At 43.3% G+C, this 19940-nt stretch overlaps 1 protein-coding gene across 1 annotated transcript in view; it reads right to left on the bottom strand.

The window, feature by feature from the left end:
- The window catches only part of ANKRD55 (ankyrin repeat domain 55), a 100603-nt gene that overhangs the window by 16375 nt on the left and 64288 nt on the right, over nt 1–19940 (bottom strand). The window contains exons 6-7 of the mRNA XM_033437869.2: nt 15941–16069; nt 4184–4368 (exon numbers count right to left, since the gene is read on the bottom strand). Of these exons, the coding sequence (XP_033293760.1) occupies nt 4184–4368; nt 15941–16069 (314 nt within the window). The remainder of the gene's footprint in view (nt 1–4183; nt 4369–15940; nt 16070–19940) is intronic.

Below are 19940 nucleotides of genomic sequence, written 5' to 3'. Positions count from 1 at the left end.
CTGTGTGTGTGTCTGTGTGTGTGTCTGTGTGTGTATAACTGAGTCACTGCTGTACAGCAGAGATTGGTACAACATTGTAAATCAACTATACTTCAATTAAAAAAAAAAATTGGAAAAAAAAAACCCCCAAACCTGGCAATACCAAAGGCTGATGAAGATTCAGGGTAACCTGAACTTTTATACATTTTTGGTGGGAATACAAAATGGGAACAGTCACACCAGAAAATAGTTTGTCAGTTCCTTCTAAAGTTAAACATACTTACCATATGACCAAGCAATCTCACTTCTAGATATATAGCTAAAGAAATGAAAATTTATGTTCACACAAAAACTTATACACAAATGTTTATAGCAGCGTTATCCATAATTGCCTAAAACTGTAAACAACCCAATGTCCTTCAATGGGTGAATAGACAAACTATAGTTCATCCACAAAATTGAATCCTACTCAGCAATAAAAAGAACAGCCTACTGATATACAGAACATAGATGAATCTCAAGTCATTCTACCAAGTGAAATAAACCAATCTCAAAAGATTACATACTGTATATTTCCATTTATATAACATTCTGGAAAAGGCAAAACCCAAGAGACAGAACTAATCAGTGGTTGCCAGAGCTTAGAGATGGGGGAGGCCTTGACTACAAAAGGGCAACCTGAGGTGATGCTGGAGGTGACAGAATTGTCTTGAATCTTGCTTGTGGTGGTTACATGAATCTATGCATGTGTTAAAATTCATAGCACTATACATCAAAAAAAAAAGTAAATTTTACTGAATGTAAATAAAAAGGAAACCAATATTTTCTTCTAGATTTATTTGGATTAAAAAAAAAAACTGCACGTGTGTCTGTATGTGTATTTTGATAGGTGTGGTGAGGCCTGGAGCCAGTCTGACCATTTTTCCAGTTACGTAGCCAACTTTTCTCAATACCATTTATTAGTGCAGTGGGATCATATTTTGAGATCCTGACCTATATATGTACTTTTCTACCCTTCCTCTTTCCTCATTTAAGGATATGGTTGATTTTATGCTCAACCTCAGGGGAGGGATATAGCAGGGTGGATAAGAGAAATAGTCAGTGTCTTTCTGTTTCCAAAAGCCAAGCCCAGAACTGAGAGCAGATTTGGAGTAAATTAGCTCCCCAGCTGTAGAAAGAACTATCAAGGCAGATGGGACAAGAAGGTGATAAGAACATAAAGGACCACTGGACCCAAGAGCAAAGGGGACCCAAACCTTGCTTCCTTGGCAGAGATGCTGGGAAATGGGTGGTGGGGGATGTCTGTGTGGTGTGCCTAGGCAGTGGGACCCTGGGAGGCTAAGGAGGGGCACAGTGAAAGAGGACATGTCTGTGAATGGGGTTTCCCGTGAAGAGAGTGGCTACTCTTCCTGTCAGTCACTCTGGGAAAGGATCAGTCCTGAGGCAGGAAAGGAGGGCATGGAAGGCCTCTTCTTGGCTTTACTCTGGGGCTTGACCGCTGGCAGAAGGCCATCCCTGGGAGAGCCAAGAGGTCTCTCAGACATGGAGGCAGCCTGCGGGCCGGGCATCTGTGAAGGGGCTTGGGTCTTAGTATTCGGAGAGTAGCCATGTCCACAGTGCGACCACAGTCCCCATGGTAAATTGTGTCCTCTGTCAATCAAGCATCCTTTTCCTCATGTTATGATATGGGCAGAAATTTGAGAACCCTTAATAGGAGCGTATATTTTTTCAACACAGTCATCAATCACACTGCCTATTTGAACATGTAGCAGATATGATTCATTCCATTCTGTGTGAGTGAGGACTCCAAACAATATTTATTATGAAACAAGATGAGGCATCAGCCATATTATGCCTTCCTGCTTAGAGAATATATTGCCCATAAATTCAGTAGATGGAGGGCTGGATATCAATGGAGTCAGGTTTACCAACACGTGACAATTCTCTCTGGAGCATTGTGAAATACTCCTTCACAACAATTGCTAAGAGTGACTGTTTTAATTCTTCTGGCCATCAACATGGAAGAAGAAGTCCAGAAGGACACAGGGAAAAATATTATTTTGCAGAGAAACAGGAGAAGCATAGATAACTTCTAACTAATACACAGAGAGCCTTCCTTCGTGGGCAATATGTAGCATCCAATTTCAGGTTATCTAAGCTGTAGTTCCTTTCTTATCTCTAAGCTTCAGGATAGTCCTACAAACATAGCAGACTGGACTCAGCTATCACAGTGAGGAGCTGGAGAATCAGGGCCCATGATTCAGAAGAAATTCATCAGAGACAAGCAGTGGGCGATGAGGTGATCTCTGAAGGGCAGGAGATGATAGGTACAAGAATGCAGTGTTGGCTGGAGTGTCAGAAGCCAAGGAACGATTTATGGAACATGCAAACATTCTCTAGATAATTCCCAGATATGTGTAAGTAGGAGAGTTTGATAAAAGACTCTCCCTCCTGAAAATAAATGACTTGGGTACTAAAGGAAAGTATGACCTCATAGACTGATGAAATTTGGGACATTTAAGCTACACACGCTATTTATGAGTTATGTGTTCTGTGCCATCAATCTTAGGCTAGTACCACCGTGTTTTAAATGTCATAGATTTATGATGTGTTTTAATATCTAGGAGGACTAGTTTCCCCATATTTTCCCTCATCCTCGTTTTTGTTTTTTTTAAATCATTGCCTTATTTTTCTTCTCTTTCCTCAAAAACTGTCTCTCCACTGGGGGAAAAAAAAAAAAGAAGGAAAGCAAAGTCACAATTATTGCAAATGCGTTAAGTACTTAAACCTATGAAAATTTTGAAAAATTCTATACTAATACAAGCTTACAGTTTCAATGTGAAGGCACAGCTACACAATGCAGGATGCAGAAACTGAAACAAAATGAAGAGCAGGATTTGATTAGTGCATGCAACACATGAGCTGAACTTTGGAGCAGGAACTAGACCTTTCTTGAGATTTTACTTCACTTTGAACCCTTGTAGGACCCAATCTTTTGCCTTTTCTTTCTGCCCTTGGTTTTTCCTTCTTCCCTGAGGCTGGGGGAAATAAATTTTCTCTGCTAAGCATGTGATAATGCAAAGTGGGAAATACTCTATTCAGCGCTGGTTCTACAAGTATTTTGAAGTAGGCAAACTTTTCTAGCCCTCTTTTCCTAGATGTGTTCTTTTCTTCTCTTTTTGGATCATTCACCTTTTCTCCTCATGTAACTAAGTCCTATTACTTTCTTACCTGCTCAAGTTCAACATCTGCTCTTAGGAAAAGGTCTACTTTCAATGATTTATACCTTAATTTTAATTAAAGTCATCATGTTAACCATCTCCAGCTTCTGAGACTTACTGGAACCCAAGAATTTTTTCCCCCTGTGTTATAAGGATTTCAGATATCAGGAAGTAGGAAGCGCTTCTTGGGGCATCTAAAATCATGATAAGTAGATGGCTAGATTTGCACTTCAATAGAAAAAGGTAAACAAAACTATACGTAGTGTACAAGCCTTATACTCATTTTCAATAGTCTTATTTGTTGTTATATTATTCTTATATTTCCATTGAGTCTATGCCTAACTGAAAGAAAGGTTAGATACACATAGTAATTGAAAAGTTCTAATAGTTGATTATGGATGAAGGGCATGTAGGTAAAAAGCTCTGTTTAGAAGTCAAGGGTACAAGTTTTCAGTTAGTTGCTAAATACCTCTGAGGCAAGTCTCTTTACCTTTCTGGACTCAGCTTCCTTTTCTATGCAAATACATCTTTAATTACTGAAGAAACCCAAAGCAGAACCCTGATAAGGTCACATCTAGTTCTGAACACAAAGCCTCTATTATGCTCTTCTCTGGATAACAAGAGCTTGTTGACTTTATGACATAATCTAGGAACAAAGGAAAAGAATTAAGACTTACTGTTAAAAACAAAAAGCGCCTATAGCAGGAAGCTGATATACAGAAGGCCTTCTGAGAACACTGAGAACGGTTAGCAAAAAGTGGAAAGTCTGACAGTACTGTACAGTCATGGTGTTTCTCTTCATAACAATGATTTTTCCTGCCCTGACTAAAATAGAGCAGCTTTTATTGTCACAAGCACATGTATAAATATTACTGGCAGTAAGGCTATAGTCATACAGGATAACTCCTTAAACATCTTCTTTGAGATTAAAATTTGGAAAAGATGACTGGTAGTTCCCCACATTTCTGAGTTGCCATGGATACCTGTCGTCCACATCCAGAGCCTGCAGGTTGCACTCAGGGAATCTTGCCAGCTCGTTGATGATGTCACTGAAACCTGCTGCTGCGGCGATGTGCACACACGTTTTCCCACTCTCATCGTCGTAGTTGATTATGGACGGACCCTGGTGATGGCTCAGAATGATGGAACACAGAATTCTATTTCCACTCTGGAAAACAGAGTCAAAGAAAGCTCATTAGGTACAATCCAGTGCTCTTCCCTGTCTATGCAAATTAAGATAAAAATTCAAAGCAAAAAAATTCAAAACAACAAACAAATAAATTTCATTTTATCAAACCCACAAACAAATTTCCACTTGTCTCAAGTCACTGCAGGGATTTTTGTCTCCTGTAGGAGCTAAATTGTCTTCCATAATCAGTGAACTAAGGAGGACTTAAATACAGGTGTAATTGACTGACATCAGAGCTAGCACAATGGGTGGGCCACCTAGATGACTTCCTCATTAAATATATTCGTTTTGTTTCCCCCACTTGCTGTAGAGGTTAACCCCTGAGAAGCTGGCAGAGTTAATTTTAATGTTAACAAAATGACTATGATGAGTACTGACTAGTGACATAATGATGATCAGAATGATCTGGTAATGGTCAAATTGCTATAAATTGCATGTAATCTAATTGTCAAAAATCCTTTGTGAAAAGAAGTGGGTCATAATTTAGTAGCTAATCGATAAAAAGAAATAAAAACAAATAAGTATGAAAAGGAAAGAATTTTAGGCAACCATCTAAACTGGGTTCTTCTTTCTGTGTAGGTGTATAATAAGTTTTTATCTTATCTTTTTTTTTTTTTTTTGGCTCTGTGGGTCTTCATTGCCGTGCATGGGCTTTCTCTAGTTTCCGTGAGCAGGGGCTACTCTTCCTTGCAGTGCAGTACGCGGGCTTCTCATTGCGGTGGCTTCTCTTGTTGCAGAGCATGGTCTCTAGGGTGCACAGGCTTCAGTAGTTGTGGCGCACGGGCTTAGTTGCTCTGTGGCATGTGGGACCTCCCAGGGCCAGGGATCGAACCCATGTCCCCTGCATTGGCAGGCGGATTCTCAACCACTGCACCACCAGGGAAGCCCTTATCTTATCTTTGAAGGGAGGCTACTCTACACTCTTTTTAGTAACCTGTCCCAGCCTTAAAAGTCACCAGCTCTTTCTTGAGAGTGTCCTACATCTCTTCAGCTTGAACAAATGAGTAAGTAAATGCTGTGCATGTTACCTTTCATTGGACTGAAAAATACAAAAAACACTGCATAAGCATTTGCAATTTTAGATGACAATAAATCCTCAATGGCCAGTAAATTCTAGTTTTATCTCACACAGTGGAAAAGTCTTATCTTTCAGATTTCTCCTGATATCTGTGTAAAGATTATAAAACAGTCCAAATAATTCATCAGCATTTTAATTTTCTCAGTGAATCTATAGAGACACTGCATCTCCACGCAGCAGGTCTTACGGGAAGAATGGAGGTCTCTAGGAGGCGTGAGGAGCAGGTTACAGAAACGGCAGAGACACGCTCTAGTTCTGGGGGCCAGGAGCCAGGTCACGTGCCAGGCTCAGGGTCCTGGGCAGAAAGAGTGTTGAACATTTTTTTTTTTTTTTAGCATCTTTATTGGAGTATAATTGCTTTACAATGGTGTGTTAGTTTCTGCTTTATAACAAAGTGAATCAGCTGAGAGTGTTGAACTTTTTTAAAGCTGCAATTCTAATACATTCCAAATGCTATTCCACAGCCACCTCCTAATAAATTTTCCCATGTAACATTTCTTTTGGCATTCCTCCCACTTTATTATCCCAGTTTATTTGACCCCAGGGCTGTCTTTTAGAACCTCTGAGTCAGTTTGCACAATTCTGTGGAACAGCACCCTTTCATTTTTGCTTTTCCTCTTCCTTTCCCTCCCCTCTCCCTGTTTGCACTGAGGACTCTCTGGATATCCCGTTACTCAGCGTGACTTCACAGGGAACCATTACACAGTGAACCCTCGAGTGTGCTCCCACTGTATCAGGGGACCGCAGCTGATACAAGTTCTGCAACCTCTTGCAGGACCAAAGGCTCAGGGCACTCAAAGCTCTCAACTTTGAGCCCCAGCAAGAGTGCTGAGTGGGTTTTAAATGTTACAACCAGGGCCAGCTACATAATTTATGGGGCCCAGGGGAAATGTGGAGGCCCCTGCTCACATGGCAGAGGAATAATGTATTCCCTTCTTCTATGGTGTCTCTCTGGACCTGTCATTGCGATTTTTATTTGCTATTTAGTGTCACACTCCCTTGGGCTGGACATTCTCACGGTGATTGCAAACCCTCACAGGTGCCTAGGGCCCCATCTTGCAACTCAGCACATGCTCAATCCTGACCCTCCCTGAGTCTGTGCCCAGACCCCTGCCAGGGGACTAAGGAGCTGGGGCCTGAGCATCTGTCCCAGGGCAGCAGGGAGGTGGGACTGTGTGAGCTGAGGCTCCAGTGTCCTATTAGACTTAACATACAAAACACAGATTCAACGACAGAATTACTGAGAATTTTCAGATGGCCACAGAGCATTATACCCGGAGCACAGAGCTCCCTGCTGAGTGTGGAGCATCTGTGGCTTTACTGGTCACACACCCATAAAGTGGGCCCTGCCTGCAACCTTTTTCCTTTTTTCCTTCTCACCTTCCCCCTTACATCCTCTTTCTCCCTCCATTCTTCCTTTGTCTCACAATGACTTTTAAATAATTCAGATCAATGACTTTAGTTCTATGGCATGCCTGTCATCAAAAGGTGGCTACAGTGAACACATCTAAGCTTTCATGCCTGCTTTATCAGCTTTTCTAAGGTTCTTTCACCTGATGTTACGTAAACATATTTTGAGGGGTCTGAAATACGGTATATTTAAAACAATCAAGAGACCTCTCTCCCCTTTTAAGAAGCACTAGCCATTGGAGAAGGAAAACAGAAGCAAAAAAGAGTGTCCACTCAATGAATTGATTTTGTTTATGGTTTCCTGGAAAAGCAAAGGAATTCAGGTTGCCACAGTGATTCAAACAGCAAAACATTCTGTTACGGTTCTCCTTCTGTGTGGGATGGAGTGTCAAGCACAGATGGAAAAAACAAAACTTACTTCTTACACACTGTCTTCCCCTCTCCTTGCCTGACCCACAGAGGAGCCATTCTGGAAGCAGCCAGCTGAGATAGAGGCTGCGGCCCAGCACATCTCAGTGGGCCTCTTCTGAGTTCCTGACCAGACAGTCCCAGACAGCATTTCCCTTGCGAGCTGGAGTCTTACATGGCTTTTCTGGATAAGAGAAATTCCACCCCCTTACACTTTTCCTCCAAAATGCCTTTTGTCCTGAATCTTCCAGACAATTCCTTTGTCTCTAAACCTGGCCCTTACTTACAACATTGTCATTGCCTTTTTTTTTTTTTTCTTTATAAGAATATCCTCCCAGGAGTAATGGTGATAGCAATGTTTACCGAGTGAACGTTCTGTGCCCAGCACTGCATTTCCACGTTCTAACTCATTTAATCCTGACAACAACTTCATGAGGTAGGTACTCTTATCATCCCCATATTGTAGAGGAGAAATTGGAGGCACAGAGGGATTAAGTTGCCCACTGTCACAGCCAAGAGGTGGCAAAGCCAGGACTGACTGTCTGCAGAGCCCTTGTATTTCACCACTACACCATTTTGTCTCCAGTTAAAAGTACGGTCTATTTATTTGATCCTGCATGTTCACATGGGAGGAATTTAAGCGAAAACTGCTGTTGGGATCAGCAACATCAGTAGCAATGAAGTGCGCCTTGCCAACTGAGACCTTCTTCCAACATTAGGTGCTTTCAAAACCTTTCCTAGGAGGGTTGCCACGGTGCGCCCTCACAAGAATTTGAGAGAGCCCTGGAGAGTATTAGTTTGTGAGCTGAGTCCCTGGCTCAGTGGTCTCCTGGTAACAGCATTCCCTTCTTGGCAAAATGGGCTGAGTGTCAGTCAGAGGGAGTCTCCAGGCCTGGGAAGCCTTGGTCACAGACACCAGGAAGCACCAGGAGAGAAGAAATGGGATGCTGCCCAGAAGGGCCCTTAGGAAGAATGGAGAGTGGGTTTCTGTTTGGTGGGAATATCATTCAACAGGGGAAGCATATTGTATAGATGTTATGGAGCTCTAGAAATCTACATTGGGTGGCCAAATGAGATTGTGGATTTACTTATTTTTGCTGCATTTTTGTTCTTTTTGTCCATGGGTAATCCATAAAGTGCCTTCATGTACTCTGAAAACTGCTGGGAACTACCGAGTCCTAGTCATTTTCTCTTTATACCTCATGAGGGAGGGGAATTCGCAAGAAGCCTTGCCAAGAAGGAAGTTGAATTAACGTACAGGAATTTTGCTATAGGAGACTGAGAAAAAACAAGATTCCAGTATCTTGATCGTAGACTCTTATTCATTTATTTATTTTTGGCTGCGTTGGGTCTTCGTTGCTGCGCACGGGCTTTCTCTAGTTGCGGCGAGCGGGGTCTACTCTTTGTTGCGGTGAGCGGGCTTCTCACTGCAGTGGACCATGGGCTCTAGGCATGCGGGCTTCAGTACTTGTGGCACGCGGGCTCAGTAGTTGTGGCTTGCAGGCTGTAGAGCTCAGTAGTTGTGGCGCACGGGCTTAGTTGCTCTGAGGCAGGTGGGATCTTCCCGGACCAGGGCTCGAACCTGTGTCCCCTGCATTGGTAGGCGGATTCTTAACCACTGCGCCACCAGGGAAGTCCCGATTGTAGACTCTTTTTATTCTAGGTGATCTCCCAAGGAGTCTTAACGCAAGATTCAGGACTAGTTGTTTATTTGTTAACGTGTTGGCGGCATTAATTCTACGGTGGATTCTTCAGGGAGGGAACTCCAATCTCCATCCTTCTCTTGGAGGTAGGGGTCTGTTTGTCACATGACAGTGACTGTACAAAGCAGACGTAAGGGTTTTAGGTCACATGGCCCTTTTAAAGGGCTGGGTGGTTTTGTGCTATGAGAACACTGGCCCGTAAGTTCAGCTGGAGCCAGATGTGTTAGACTGGAATGGAGCTGGAGGGGAAGTTTTACTAGTTTGTATAGCATGAACACTTGAGAGTTGAGGGTTTGGGGCTAACTAGAGGACAACGGGGCCCAATATCCTGGCTTGGAGTCAGGACCATCTTCATGGTTAGCCCCTTTGGACCCAGGCTTTCTGCTTGGCCTGACTCCAGAGGCTGCTGTATCCCAAAGCCTGGGGCTGACTCTCCTGGAGAGCTAGTGGAAGTTAGAAATGGGGGGGTGGGGCAGTGAGGCATGGTGACCCTCAGCTGCTGAACTACTTCATTTCACAGGTGCTCTAATGATTAATATGGAAAAGCCCCCCATGAAATCTCCTTCCCTGCTGTGTTAGTGTGTAGACAGCATCTAGCTTCTGCTTCTAGCTGTCTGGCAAGGTGACAGTCTCTAGGACATCTCTGCATTGCCCTTGCCACACCTATGACTGGGAATCTTTCTGCTGAAATGGAGTCTAGCAAAGAGTAACTCATAATAAATATTTGCTGAACAATGCATAAATAAATAAATAAAAACAAGCCTTACCAACTATGGGCAAAGCCAAACGAAATAGAATTTTACTCATCCTTTTCTTAGCTTCCCTTTCTTTTTCTCACTATCTCCCGCCTTTCACTCTCTTTTCGCTTCTTTCCTCACTTATGTTTACTCCTAGGTGAGTTCCTGTCTCTTCTCTGTCTACCTCATCCCCTTCTTCTCTGCAACCAAGCACTGGGGAGCTGACACATGCAGGCCACTTTAACTTAGGCTACCCTTCAAGACAGCTCAGTCTTTGCTCCCAGGGTAATGGGGTTGATTTCATAAATTTGACTTTCTCTTTGTTTACTCTGGGCTTTCTGTGGGCGTGGGGTGTGTTTGGGTAATGATAACCTCCCTGTGCACTAGTTTCACCACCTGTGAACTGAGGGGTTGGACTAAATGACTTGTGTGGTCCTTTCCAGTTCTAAGGCTCTTCCATCTATGAACCGGATCCACTGGTCTATGACATTTGTAATTATCCTTTGGCACTCTGAATATATTTAAAGTATACCTACAGGATTTTGATACAGTTCAAACAGTTGACCACAGATCTTGGCCACCACGGGAAGGAGGAGGATTCCATGCTGGACCAAATCAGTCTCAGGCACTGGGGTTGATGGTTATATTCAAGAGCTCCAAGGGTATGTGTATGTGTATAATTTCCTTAACCACATAACCACATACTGAATGAACAAACATGAAATAGTTTTATATTACTGCAGTTCTTTTCTTTCTAACCTCCCTTGAAAAATGCACTGAAAGAAGAGTACTGCTGAGGAAGATTCCAGATAAACACATTTTCTAGGTTTAGCAGGAAGGAGCTAGAGGTGAGATTTGAGGGGCAGTAGATACTTGCCCTTCTCACTGACCTGCCATCATATCTATCCTAGAATTCCTATCATTAGAAAAAACTCCTTGATACTAAGCCACATGGACTAAGGCACGTGGACTTCCCTGGTGGTGCACTGGTTAAGGCAGCTGCCAATGCAGGGGACACAGGTTCGATCCCTGGTCTGGGAAGATTCCACACGCGGCAGAACAACTAAGCCCATGCGCCACAACTACTGAGCCTGTGCTCTAGAGCCCGCGAGCCACAACTCCCGAGCCTGTGCACCACAACTACTGAAGCCCATGTGCCTAGATCCCATGCTCTGCAGCAAGAGAAGTCCCCACAACGAGAAGCCTGTGCACCGCAACGAAGAGTATCCCCCGCTTGCCACAACTAGAGAAAGCCCACACGCAGCAACAAAGACGCAATGCAGCCAAAAAAAAAAAAAAAAAAATACTAAGGTACTGCATTCCTAGAAGTTTTGATTAAGCTGAAAATGGTATTTCACAAAAAGAATCCAATAAGCCACTATTCCCACTGGCTTGGGATGGATAAGCTTATTGAACTGAATTCAGTGAACACCTTTCTGGTGTTCACAAAGATTCACAAAGATCTGTTCTGGATCTTGAGAGACATCTGGATGAGTAAGGCACACTGCCCTTAAGCACATAGTCTAGAAGAGGAGACACAGGCACCCCACTGATTGTAACACCAGTAACAGAAGTAAGGAAGTGCTAGACGGAGGGAAAAATTCTGAAAGGGAGCTCAACAAAGAGGGTGAACTTAGTTGGGCCTTGAGAAATAAGGAAGAACAAGTATAAATTCTGCAGTTAGAAGGGATGATGCAGGGAGTGCAAGAAGAAAGAAGTATTTCACCAAAAGGGAAGCGCATGACCAAGGGGAAGACAGATGAATCTTTACGATGTACTGAGGAGACTACTAATATTCTAGTATGGTTGGAGTAGAGCCTATATGGCTTGAAGAGGAAAGGGCAGGGAGTGGGGTGGGTTGCAGAGAGCTTGTTCATGGCAGTAAGTGCAAGTCAAGGAGTTTGTTCTTTACCAGAAAATGGCACTTGGTGAAGGTTTTTGAGCCAAGAATCAGCAGTGACCATAATTGTTTTGTTGTAGTAACAGCTATGTTAGTACATTCCTTTGTGATTTGTAGAAAGAGCACTTTGTGCAATGTGAGAATATATTGGAGAAGGAAAGGGCTGAAAGTAGGAATACAGATACTGAAACTGTTCAGGTGGGAGACAGGGGAAGCTTGACCTAAGGCACTGATGGTAGGTGTACTAAATTGTCTCCATTTGTTCTTCCTGGTTAACTCTCCATCTTTTTTCATCCTGCTTTTCATCCTTTAGCATGTATGAACTGCATCAAATGGGCCCTTTGCCCTTTGGCTTCTGGTTGGGATTGGCCAGTGAGTGGTACTGACGGGAGATGGATGTAGGAGGAAAGAGCGATTGGGGCATTTATCCTCCAGTTCCCTCCCTGCTAGGCCACAGTTTGACCGTTCCATCAAAGTCTACAGTTTCAGTCCTAGGCCCTTTCCTACAGCTACAGCTTTTGCTGTGTCTTAGTAACCGTTCCCTCCCATGCTCTCCCAGATGCCCTAATGGCAACCTGCTGTTGTGTGTAAATAGCCTCTTTATGAATCTATGCTCAAATAATCCCATCTGAGTGGGTTGTTTCCTGCTGGGGCCCTGATCTATACAGTGGGGATAGAAAGGAGTACACAGAGATGTGAGGCCTGAGGAGGTGGAATCCAGAGGTCTTGATAACCAATTACACATGAAGGATGATAAGGAAGCAGTGTCCATGGGCCACATGATGGCCTTTGGCTTGGGCTAAAGGGGTGGATGGGAATGCGACGGGAAGGAGAGATCATGGATTCAGTTTGAACATGCTGAGTTTGACGTGTCCATGGGAAATTATGGGAAGATGCCTGGTAGAGCTGGAAATGTGAGTTTAACGTTCAAGAGAGAGGTCAGGGCTGGATTTTGATCTGAGGAAATTCTGAGTAGAATGATAGTCTTAGGAACCGATGGGCTTTCTGAGGAAAGGAGAATGAGAAAAAGATTAATGACTAAATTTCTGCAGTGTTGAGGAGTGAGAGGAAGATGAGTCCGAGAGATACCTGTGTAGAGTCCTGATAAGCTAGTGTCATCACAGATAGGCAAGAACATGCCCCGAAGGGCTGAGATTCCATCAAGGGAGACTGGATGCAGATAGGGACAGAGTTCTGCTCAGCGTTAGCCCAGAGAGAGCCATGCAATCTGGTCTCCTGGGCAGATGGGGGAGGTGAACAAGGGCAATGGGCCCACAGGAGGGCACCACCAGCTACCAAGGGACCCAAGAAATAGGGGCAGAAGTGAAACTTAGTTTACTTTTTGGGCCCAATGTTTCAAATCTTTACTGCTTTGGTTGCCTGGGTCAAATACAGAAGCTTTATTAGTTCAAAGTGCTATAGCTTTAAATATGGTCTCATATAGTTGAAGAGAAAAGCAGGAAGTTCAGTGAAAGGAATTAATGACAATGGGAAATAGACTCATTTATGTGGAAAAACTTTATGAGGAACACAGTGCTGGCCCTGAGTTATAAATGAAGAAGAAGGCTAACGGTGGCAAGTATAATCCCGGTTGCAGCTGACATTTGGAATTACCCTCAGTCTTCTTCGCATAGTTAAGGGCAGAACACACCACTTCTGAATTTTACTGCTAACCGCAGGGAGGGAGACGGTGTACAGTTCCTCCAGAGTGTGATTCTTAACCTTTTGGCGAGGGTGGGGGGTAGTTACAGATCCTCATTGAAGAGTTGAAGAAACTGTGAACACCTTCCTCAGAAAATTGTATGCTAACATCCTCACACATAAGCACATGCAATATTACATAAAATTGTAGGGGTCCTAGAAGGAACCTGTCTTCTAAATCTTTCCCCCCACAATGCCAGATGCAGAATAGGTGCTCATGAAATTTTTTTTTCTCATGAAATATTTATTAAGCTATTGAGTACATAAATGTGTGAGGCATTATGCTTATTATATAAAATCATGGTCAAAATGTAAATATCTTAGGTAGGAGTAGCTAAGGTTTTAGAACCCATTAATACGAATTCATTTATCACAGTGGTTTTCAACCCCAGGTGGACATTACAATCTCCTGGAGGAAGGGAAAACTTTAAAAATTACTGACACCCAGGCTCCACCCCAGACAAACTGACTGAAAAACTAAGGGTGTGGGGCTTGGGTATCAGTATTGCCTAAAAGCTCTTCAGATGATTCTAATGTGCAGACAGGACTGAAATCAATGTAGCAGGTTAAAAGCTATAACATTTAGTAAAGAGAAAGAACGCAGTATGTAGATGTGGGTATGATAACTAAGCTTTCATGGAGGAAATTGGGAGCCATCATAAAAATGATAATCTCTTCCAGTTACAAAGAATATTACACATCACTGTCATGCGCATGGTCTCATTCATGCCCCAAAGGTACACCTACAGTTAAGCCAAGCAGGTTTAGGTGACTCTTTGCAGAACAAAGCCAGGTCTGTTAATGCAAACTCAGATCTTCTGAGTTGGGCACATTTTTCTTTGGATTTTGCCAAATTGCCTCTTGGAGGATCAAAACAAGGGTTCCCACCCATGAAGAGCCCAACCCAGAAGGGGTCTGGAGTGGGGTCTGGGAAGCTGTTGTTTTACAAGCACTGCTGATGATTCGATTGCAAAGCCATCTCCCAAGCAGCAGCTCTAAACTGGGCTGTGGTAGAGGAAGGTGGAGCAGAGGAGGCATATCAGTCAGAATTACCCGGGGAGATTTTCAAAATGCACATGCATGAGCCCCATCCCAGATCTGTGAAATCAGAAAACAGGGGCGATGGGAGTGAATATACAGAAAATGCTTGATTCTGATACCACTCTCACCTTAGCTGAGAGCCAACACATGTGGGATACATCTTGGCTGCCCAGCCAGGCTGCCCTGCGGCCACTGCTCCAATGGTGACCCCTGACCAGCCAGAGGACTGGGCTCTGGGCAGGGACTGGCACGAGGGCAGCTGATTAGATACTGAAAGTATGGAGGAGGGTGCTAAGGGCAGGTGAGGATGACAAAAACAGGCTTTGTTCACTTCACAGCTTTGCAGGGCTGGCCCTGCTACAGGGTAACTGAAGCCAAATTTGTAGGAACAAAAACAGAGTAGTTTCCAAATCACTTCTGTTTTGCCCTTATCTCAGGCACACATGCCAACCCTGAAAGTGCCAGGTGCCCTTCTCTGCTGTGTGTGGCATGTGAAAACACCTGAGTGAAACCACCATCAGGGCGTGCAGAATCACAGGGATCCTGGCGGCAGTTCCGCAAGGGTGCCCTTATTGGGCTGATAGAAATAAACAGTGGGGATGTCTAGGTTAGGCATGAAGAGACAGAATGGGCTAGCAAGTTTGTTGAAAGGATGCATAGTATCGCTCTCCTCTCAAGGACAGAACAGATAACTCTTAGTTAGTCATTCCCTTTGAATGATTTCCTTAGAAGACACTTCAATAAATGTTAGCTATGGTCATTCTTTCACCTTAGTCTCAGTTTTCCCCTCTTTGGGTTTTGTGTTTTTTTAAAATTTTTGGCTGCACTGCACCGCACAGCATGTGGAACCCCAGACCAGGGATCAAACCTGTACCCCCTGCATTGGAAGGTGGAGTCTTAACCACTGGACCACCGGGAAGTCCCAGTTTTCCCCGCCTTGGACTGTAGATTTCTGATTTCTCTGGCCATGTGTACTGATACAGACTCCCTTTTGGGATAGTGAGGCAGGATTATGAGCCACAGTTTTCATTGGTCAGAGTACCACTGTTCAGGGTCACCTGGAATTACTCTGCTTCAGAGGATTTGGAAGGAAGAAGACAGTCATGGTCCAAAGACTTTGAAGGGACTTTCCTAATAATTCTTTGAAGGGTTATCCTGGTACACTGTGAGCCAGCAGCAATCATTGAGATGGAGAAAGAGAGAGTGAGAGAGAGAGGTGTGTGTGTGTGTGTGTGTGTGTGTGTGTGTGTGTGTGTGTGTGTGTGTGTGTGTGTAACAGCTGAGGTGGGTGATATTCTGTAACTCCTCCCCCTCTTTACCTTGGCAGGATTTCTTCTCAGCAACTGATGCACCCAAATCCTCCAAAGTGACAGGTTTGCTGTTGCTGCTCTGGATATGAATGAAGGGAAGAGGGCAGCATGTATCTTACTTGCTCTGTTGTACATATAAAGTCCATATCAATGCTGGGACTGTACCTTTGAAAATTCCATCTTTCAGGTCTGACATACTCAGAATTGTTAACATTGCTTTACACCATTTATACTTGAGACAAGCCCACTGGCTAACTCCTCACCTGCACAGCCCAGTGGAGAGCTGTTTTAAAGTCTTTATCCACAAGGGTGGGGTCTGCCCCCTTCTTCAGCAGCATTTGGGTGTGTTGAGGCCGGTTGTGGAAAGTTGCCCAGTGGAGTGGTGTCATTCCCTACAAAACCACAATCAGAGGGACACAGATGAGCACAGGATATCAGGAAGGAAAACGGAGCACACTTTCTCCTCAGGCCTGAGGGCGTCACCAGATGTGCTGGTTGCGGCCTGTCAGTTCATTCGTTCCTTGAGCCATTCATTCAACAGATACTTATTTGGCTTCTACTTGGTGCCAGGCAAACGGGTGTTAAGGACACTACAGTGAATAAGATAAATAAGATCCTGTCCTCGTGGGAATTACACTGTGGTAGAGGAAGATAGATAATAAATAAATGCATGCAAACAATCAAAAGGATTTTCCAGATTGTTGAATGCTATAAAGTGGTTGAGAGTTCATGCCCCAGTCTGGGAAGATCCCACATGCCGCGGAGTGGCTGGGCCCGTGAGCCTGTCTATTCTACTACGGTATCCCCAGGGACTGAACCAAGGCTAAATAAACAGCTGTTGAATGAATGAATGAAAGAATGAATGAATAGGGAGAGGAGTAGAAAGATGTGAGATGAGGTTAGAGAGAGGCAGGGCTGATCCTGGGAGCGTGGGATGGGGAATACCCTGCATAAGGCCTTTGGATTTTATTCTAAACTCAATAGAAAGACAGTGGGGGATTTTAAGCAGATGTTGACATGATCTGACTTACATTGTTTAGAAGAAATCACTCTGTGGCAGCTTGGAGAACAGATCTGGATGAGTCAATCTGGTGAATCCCACCTTCTTTCAGAGCTTAAGGTCACACACTATAGGCATCATTTAATAATAAGATAAGCTTTTCTGGGAAACATTTGCCAAAAAGAACCAGTATTATTTGGGAGTGTACTACGAAAAGATGGCCTCTTCTCCTTGACGATGGCTCTCAATAATATGAACTGTATCTAAAATGGTTCTAGATTAAGATGCCTGGTAAAGGGAGCAGAGGATGTAGGTAGCTTTCTCTTTTTGGAGCTGTCTCTGCAGGTAACATAAAGATAACGTCACCGCCTTGCCCTTCTCTGCTCATCCAAGATGAGCTGAGTGGAGAAGATGGGCCTCAGCCTAGCTAGGAGTGCAGAACTAATATTATTCCAAAATTAATATGTATTGATCTAGAGATCTTTATGAGTTCTTATGTATATCATCTCACTTAATCCTCCAAACAGCTTTTTGGATTTAGCATTGTGGTGAAGTCCACTATGTGCTCACCAAACTCTACTTCCTCTCCCTCCAGGGCGCATAGTCAGTCTACACTCCCCAGCCTCCCAGCAGATACATGTAGCCACGAGACTGAGTCCTGAACATTGCAGTGTGGACAGAAAGGATGGAAGGATGGAAGCCCCTACCCCTCCAAGGTCTGTCTAGAAAACAAAACCTATGTTGTCTTCGACATAGTTTCTTCTCCTCACCTGACAACGGAATGTGGAGGAGGACAAGGCTCAAGAATGTGCTGGAATCATGTGATTAATCAACTCAGGACCCTGACTGATGAGGTAGGACAGGGTCACCTCATCAACCAGCACTGGGCTATGAAGCAAGCAGGAATATTAAACTTTTATTATGTCAGGCCACTGAGATTTTGAATTGTTTGCTATAGCAGTTGGCCAACTCTGACAGGTGCCACTGTCCTTCCCATTTTGTGGAAGAGGAAGCTAAGCCCTAGGGAAGTTTACAAGTCTATGATCGAGCTGAATCTAGGGTGTGATGTTTGTGGGGCTGTGAGATTAGAATCTTAACCCCCCTTGACCAGTTCCATATTCTAAACCATTACATTATGGTCTGCTTTCAAGTTTCAAGTGTCACATAACACTGAGCCTCCAGATACTCTTAAGGATATTTCAAGAAATTGGTTTCATATGGAAAAGAATGCTGGTCTAAAAACAGTGGAATGTCTTGTTCTTATTCCAACAGCTGAATGTTACTTTGGGTTCAGAATAGCTCAAAGCATTTCAATGGGTCCTCTTCATTTTTTAATTTGACCCACTGGAATTAGACATCTGGACTCCGAGGAATCAGATTCTTTTTACTGTGCAAGGATTATTCCCAGTGCTGAGTCCCATGTGCTTCAGAATCATTGGCTTCCTTATGAAGTGCCACCTGTATCCAGGGTTAAAGACATTGGAGACAATTTTGAAGTCACTGGGGTGTTAAGCTCCAAGAAGGCAGGGCCCTTGTCTGCCTGTCTGAATCCCTGGAGCCTAGAACAGTGCCAGGCACATTGTGGATGCTAAGCAAAGGCTTATTAAATGACTGAGTGACTTCTTACTGTTCTTGATTGAATTTTTTGCTTTTGTAAAATTTGGCTTTGCTTTCTAAAATCATTCACAGAAGAAAGACAGAACATGACTTCTTTATAGAAAATGAACTTGTCTGGTACAATCATTGTTACCAACTGTTCAATTGAAACCTGTTAGAATTCTTGATGAGCGCTCCAAATGAGGTAGATGGCAATCACTATATGCAGAGATATAGATTTAGCAATATGAGAATTCAGTGTGAAATTGTGAATTAAACTGTCATTATGCACTGTTAATCCTTGTCTCCTAAATATAGCTTCTAGGCTTTAAGAGTTATTCTCTTAAAACAACAACCACCCCTCCCCAACCCACTGCTAGAAAAAACAAAACAAACAAAACAAAACAACCCTCCCCACCTCCTGCATGCTATGGTAAATGGCGGGGAGGGGCACTACCATTTTTCATATACCTACTTGGTGCCAAGAACTTTATTCACTTCACTGAATCTTTACAACAATCCTAAGAGATAGGTATTTTTAGACCCATTTTACAGGTGAGGAAACTGAAACACAGGTTAAATAGTGGGTTGGCCAAAAAGTTCGTTTGGGCTATGGACAAACCCAAATGAACTTTTTGGCCAGCCCAATAATTTCCCTAAGGCCACTGACTGGGTACAAGGCAAAGGTGGGATTCAAATCCAGGTCTCTCCAACTCTGGAGGAAAATGCTCGTTCCACACATCAAGCTAGTAGACTTTCAATTTTGGAAATGAGCTCAGCTGCTGGACAATTTTTTTCTTTGTGATTTTAGCTAGATTCAGGGTCTTCTCACTGTCTAGAATGGTGATTCTCAGTAGCATAAGGGTTGCCACCCTTTACTATTATTTGTTTCGTTTGGCATCACCTCTAGTTTTCTTCTAAAAGTGCAGCTGGCAAATATTTATTTTTGTAAGGTATTGAAATATACATATTCTCCCCCCACTCCTCCCCTACCCTAGAATTTGGGATCAGTGTTATAATAACTGTTGATCCTCTGAGTGGCCCCAAATCAAGACGTGAAACACTCCATTACTTCTCTAAATAATAATGTTATATAATATAAATTTGTATATTTATATTACAATATAAACAGGTTTCAAACATTCACTCAAGTCAAGGGAAACTTCCTGTTGCTATTTTTTTCAATTGGGCTAATGAGAAACACAAATACATCCTCTTAGTAATATGAAAACCAAAACTTTTAGAATCAGCTCAAGTACAGCCCTTTGTATTGCACAACACACTTTGTTTAGGAACTTTTTCCTACAACTGCCTCCTCCTTCCTTCAGCTTCTATTAACACAGCTAACACATCTTAGTTGTGTTATGTTAGGACTCTGGTGGCCATTTAAGGGTCAGACTTCAGGCTTGGCAATTGGCATTTGCACTGAGCTGTGATAGGGACTAAGATTAGCTGTGATGCACTTAAAGACAGAGGCTGTGGCTCATTCACTGTGATATGCCCAATACACATTAGGTGTTCAAGAAGTGTTCACAGGAAGAATTAATTAGTGAATTGCAGGTTATCCAGGATTCCTTGAATTCATGGGGAGTGTAAGATACTAGAGTCTGTCGAACGCAAGCCAGCCACCTGCGTCCAAACTGTGAGGCTCCTCATTGAGTCACTGA

This window comes from Orcinus orca, chromosome 3 (assembly GCF_937001465.1).
Source record: "Orcinus orca chromosome 3, mOrcOrc1.1, whole genome shotgun sequence".
In the NCBI taxonomy this organism is placed as follows: Eukaryota; Metazoa; Chordata; class Mammalia; order Artiodactyla; family Delphinidae; genus Orcinus; species Orcinus orca.
This window is presented reverse-complemented; position numbering and strand designations above follow the sequence as displayed.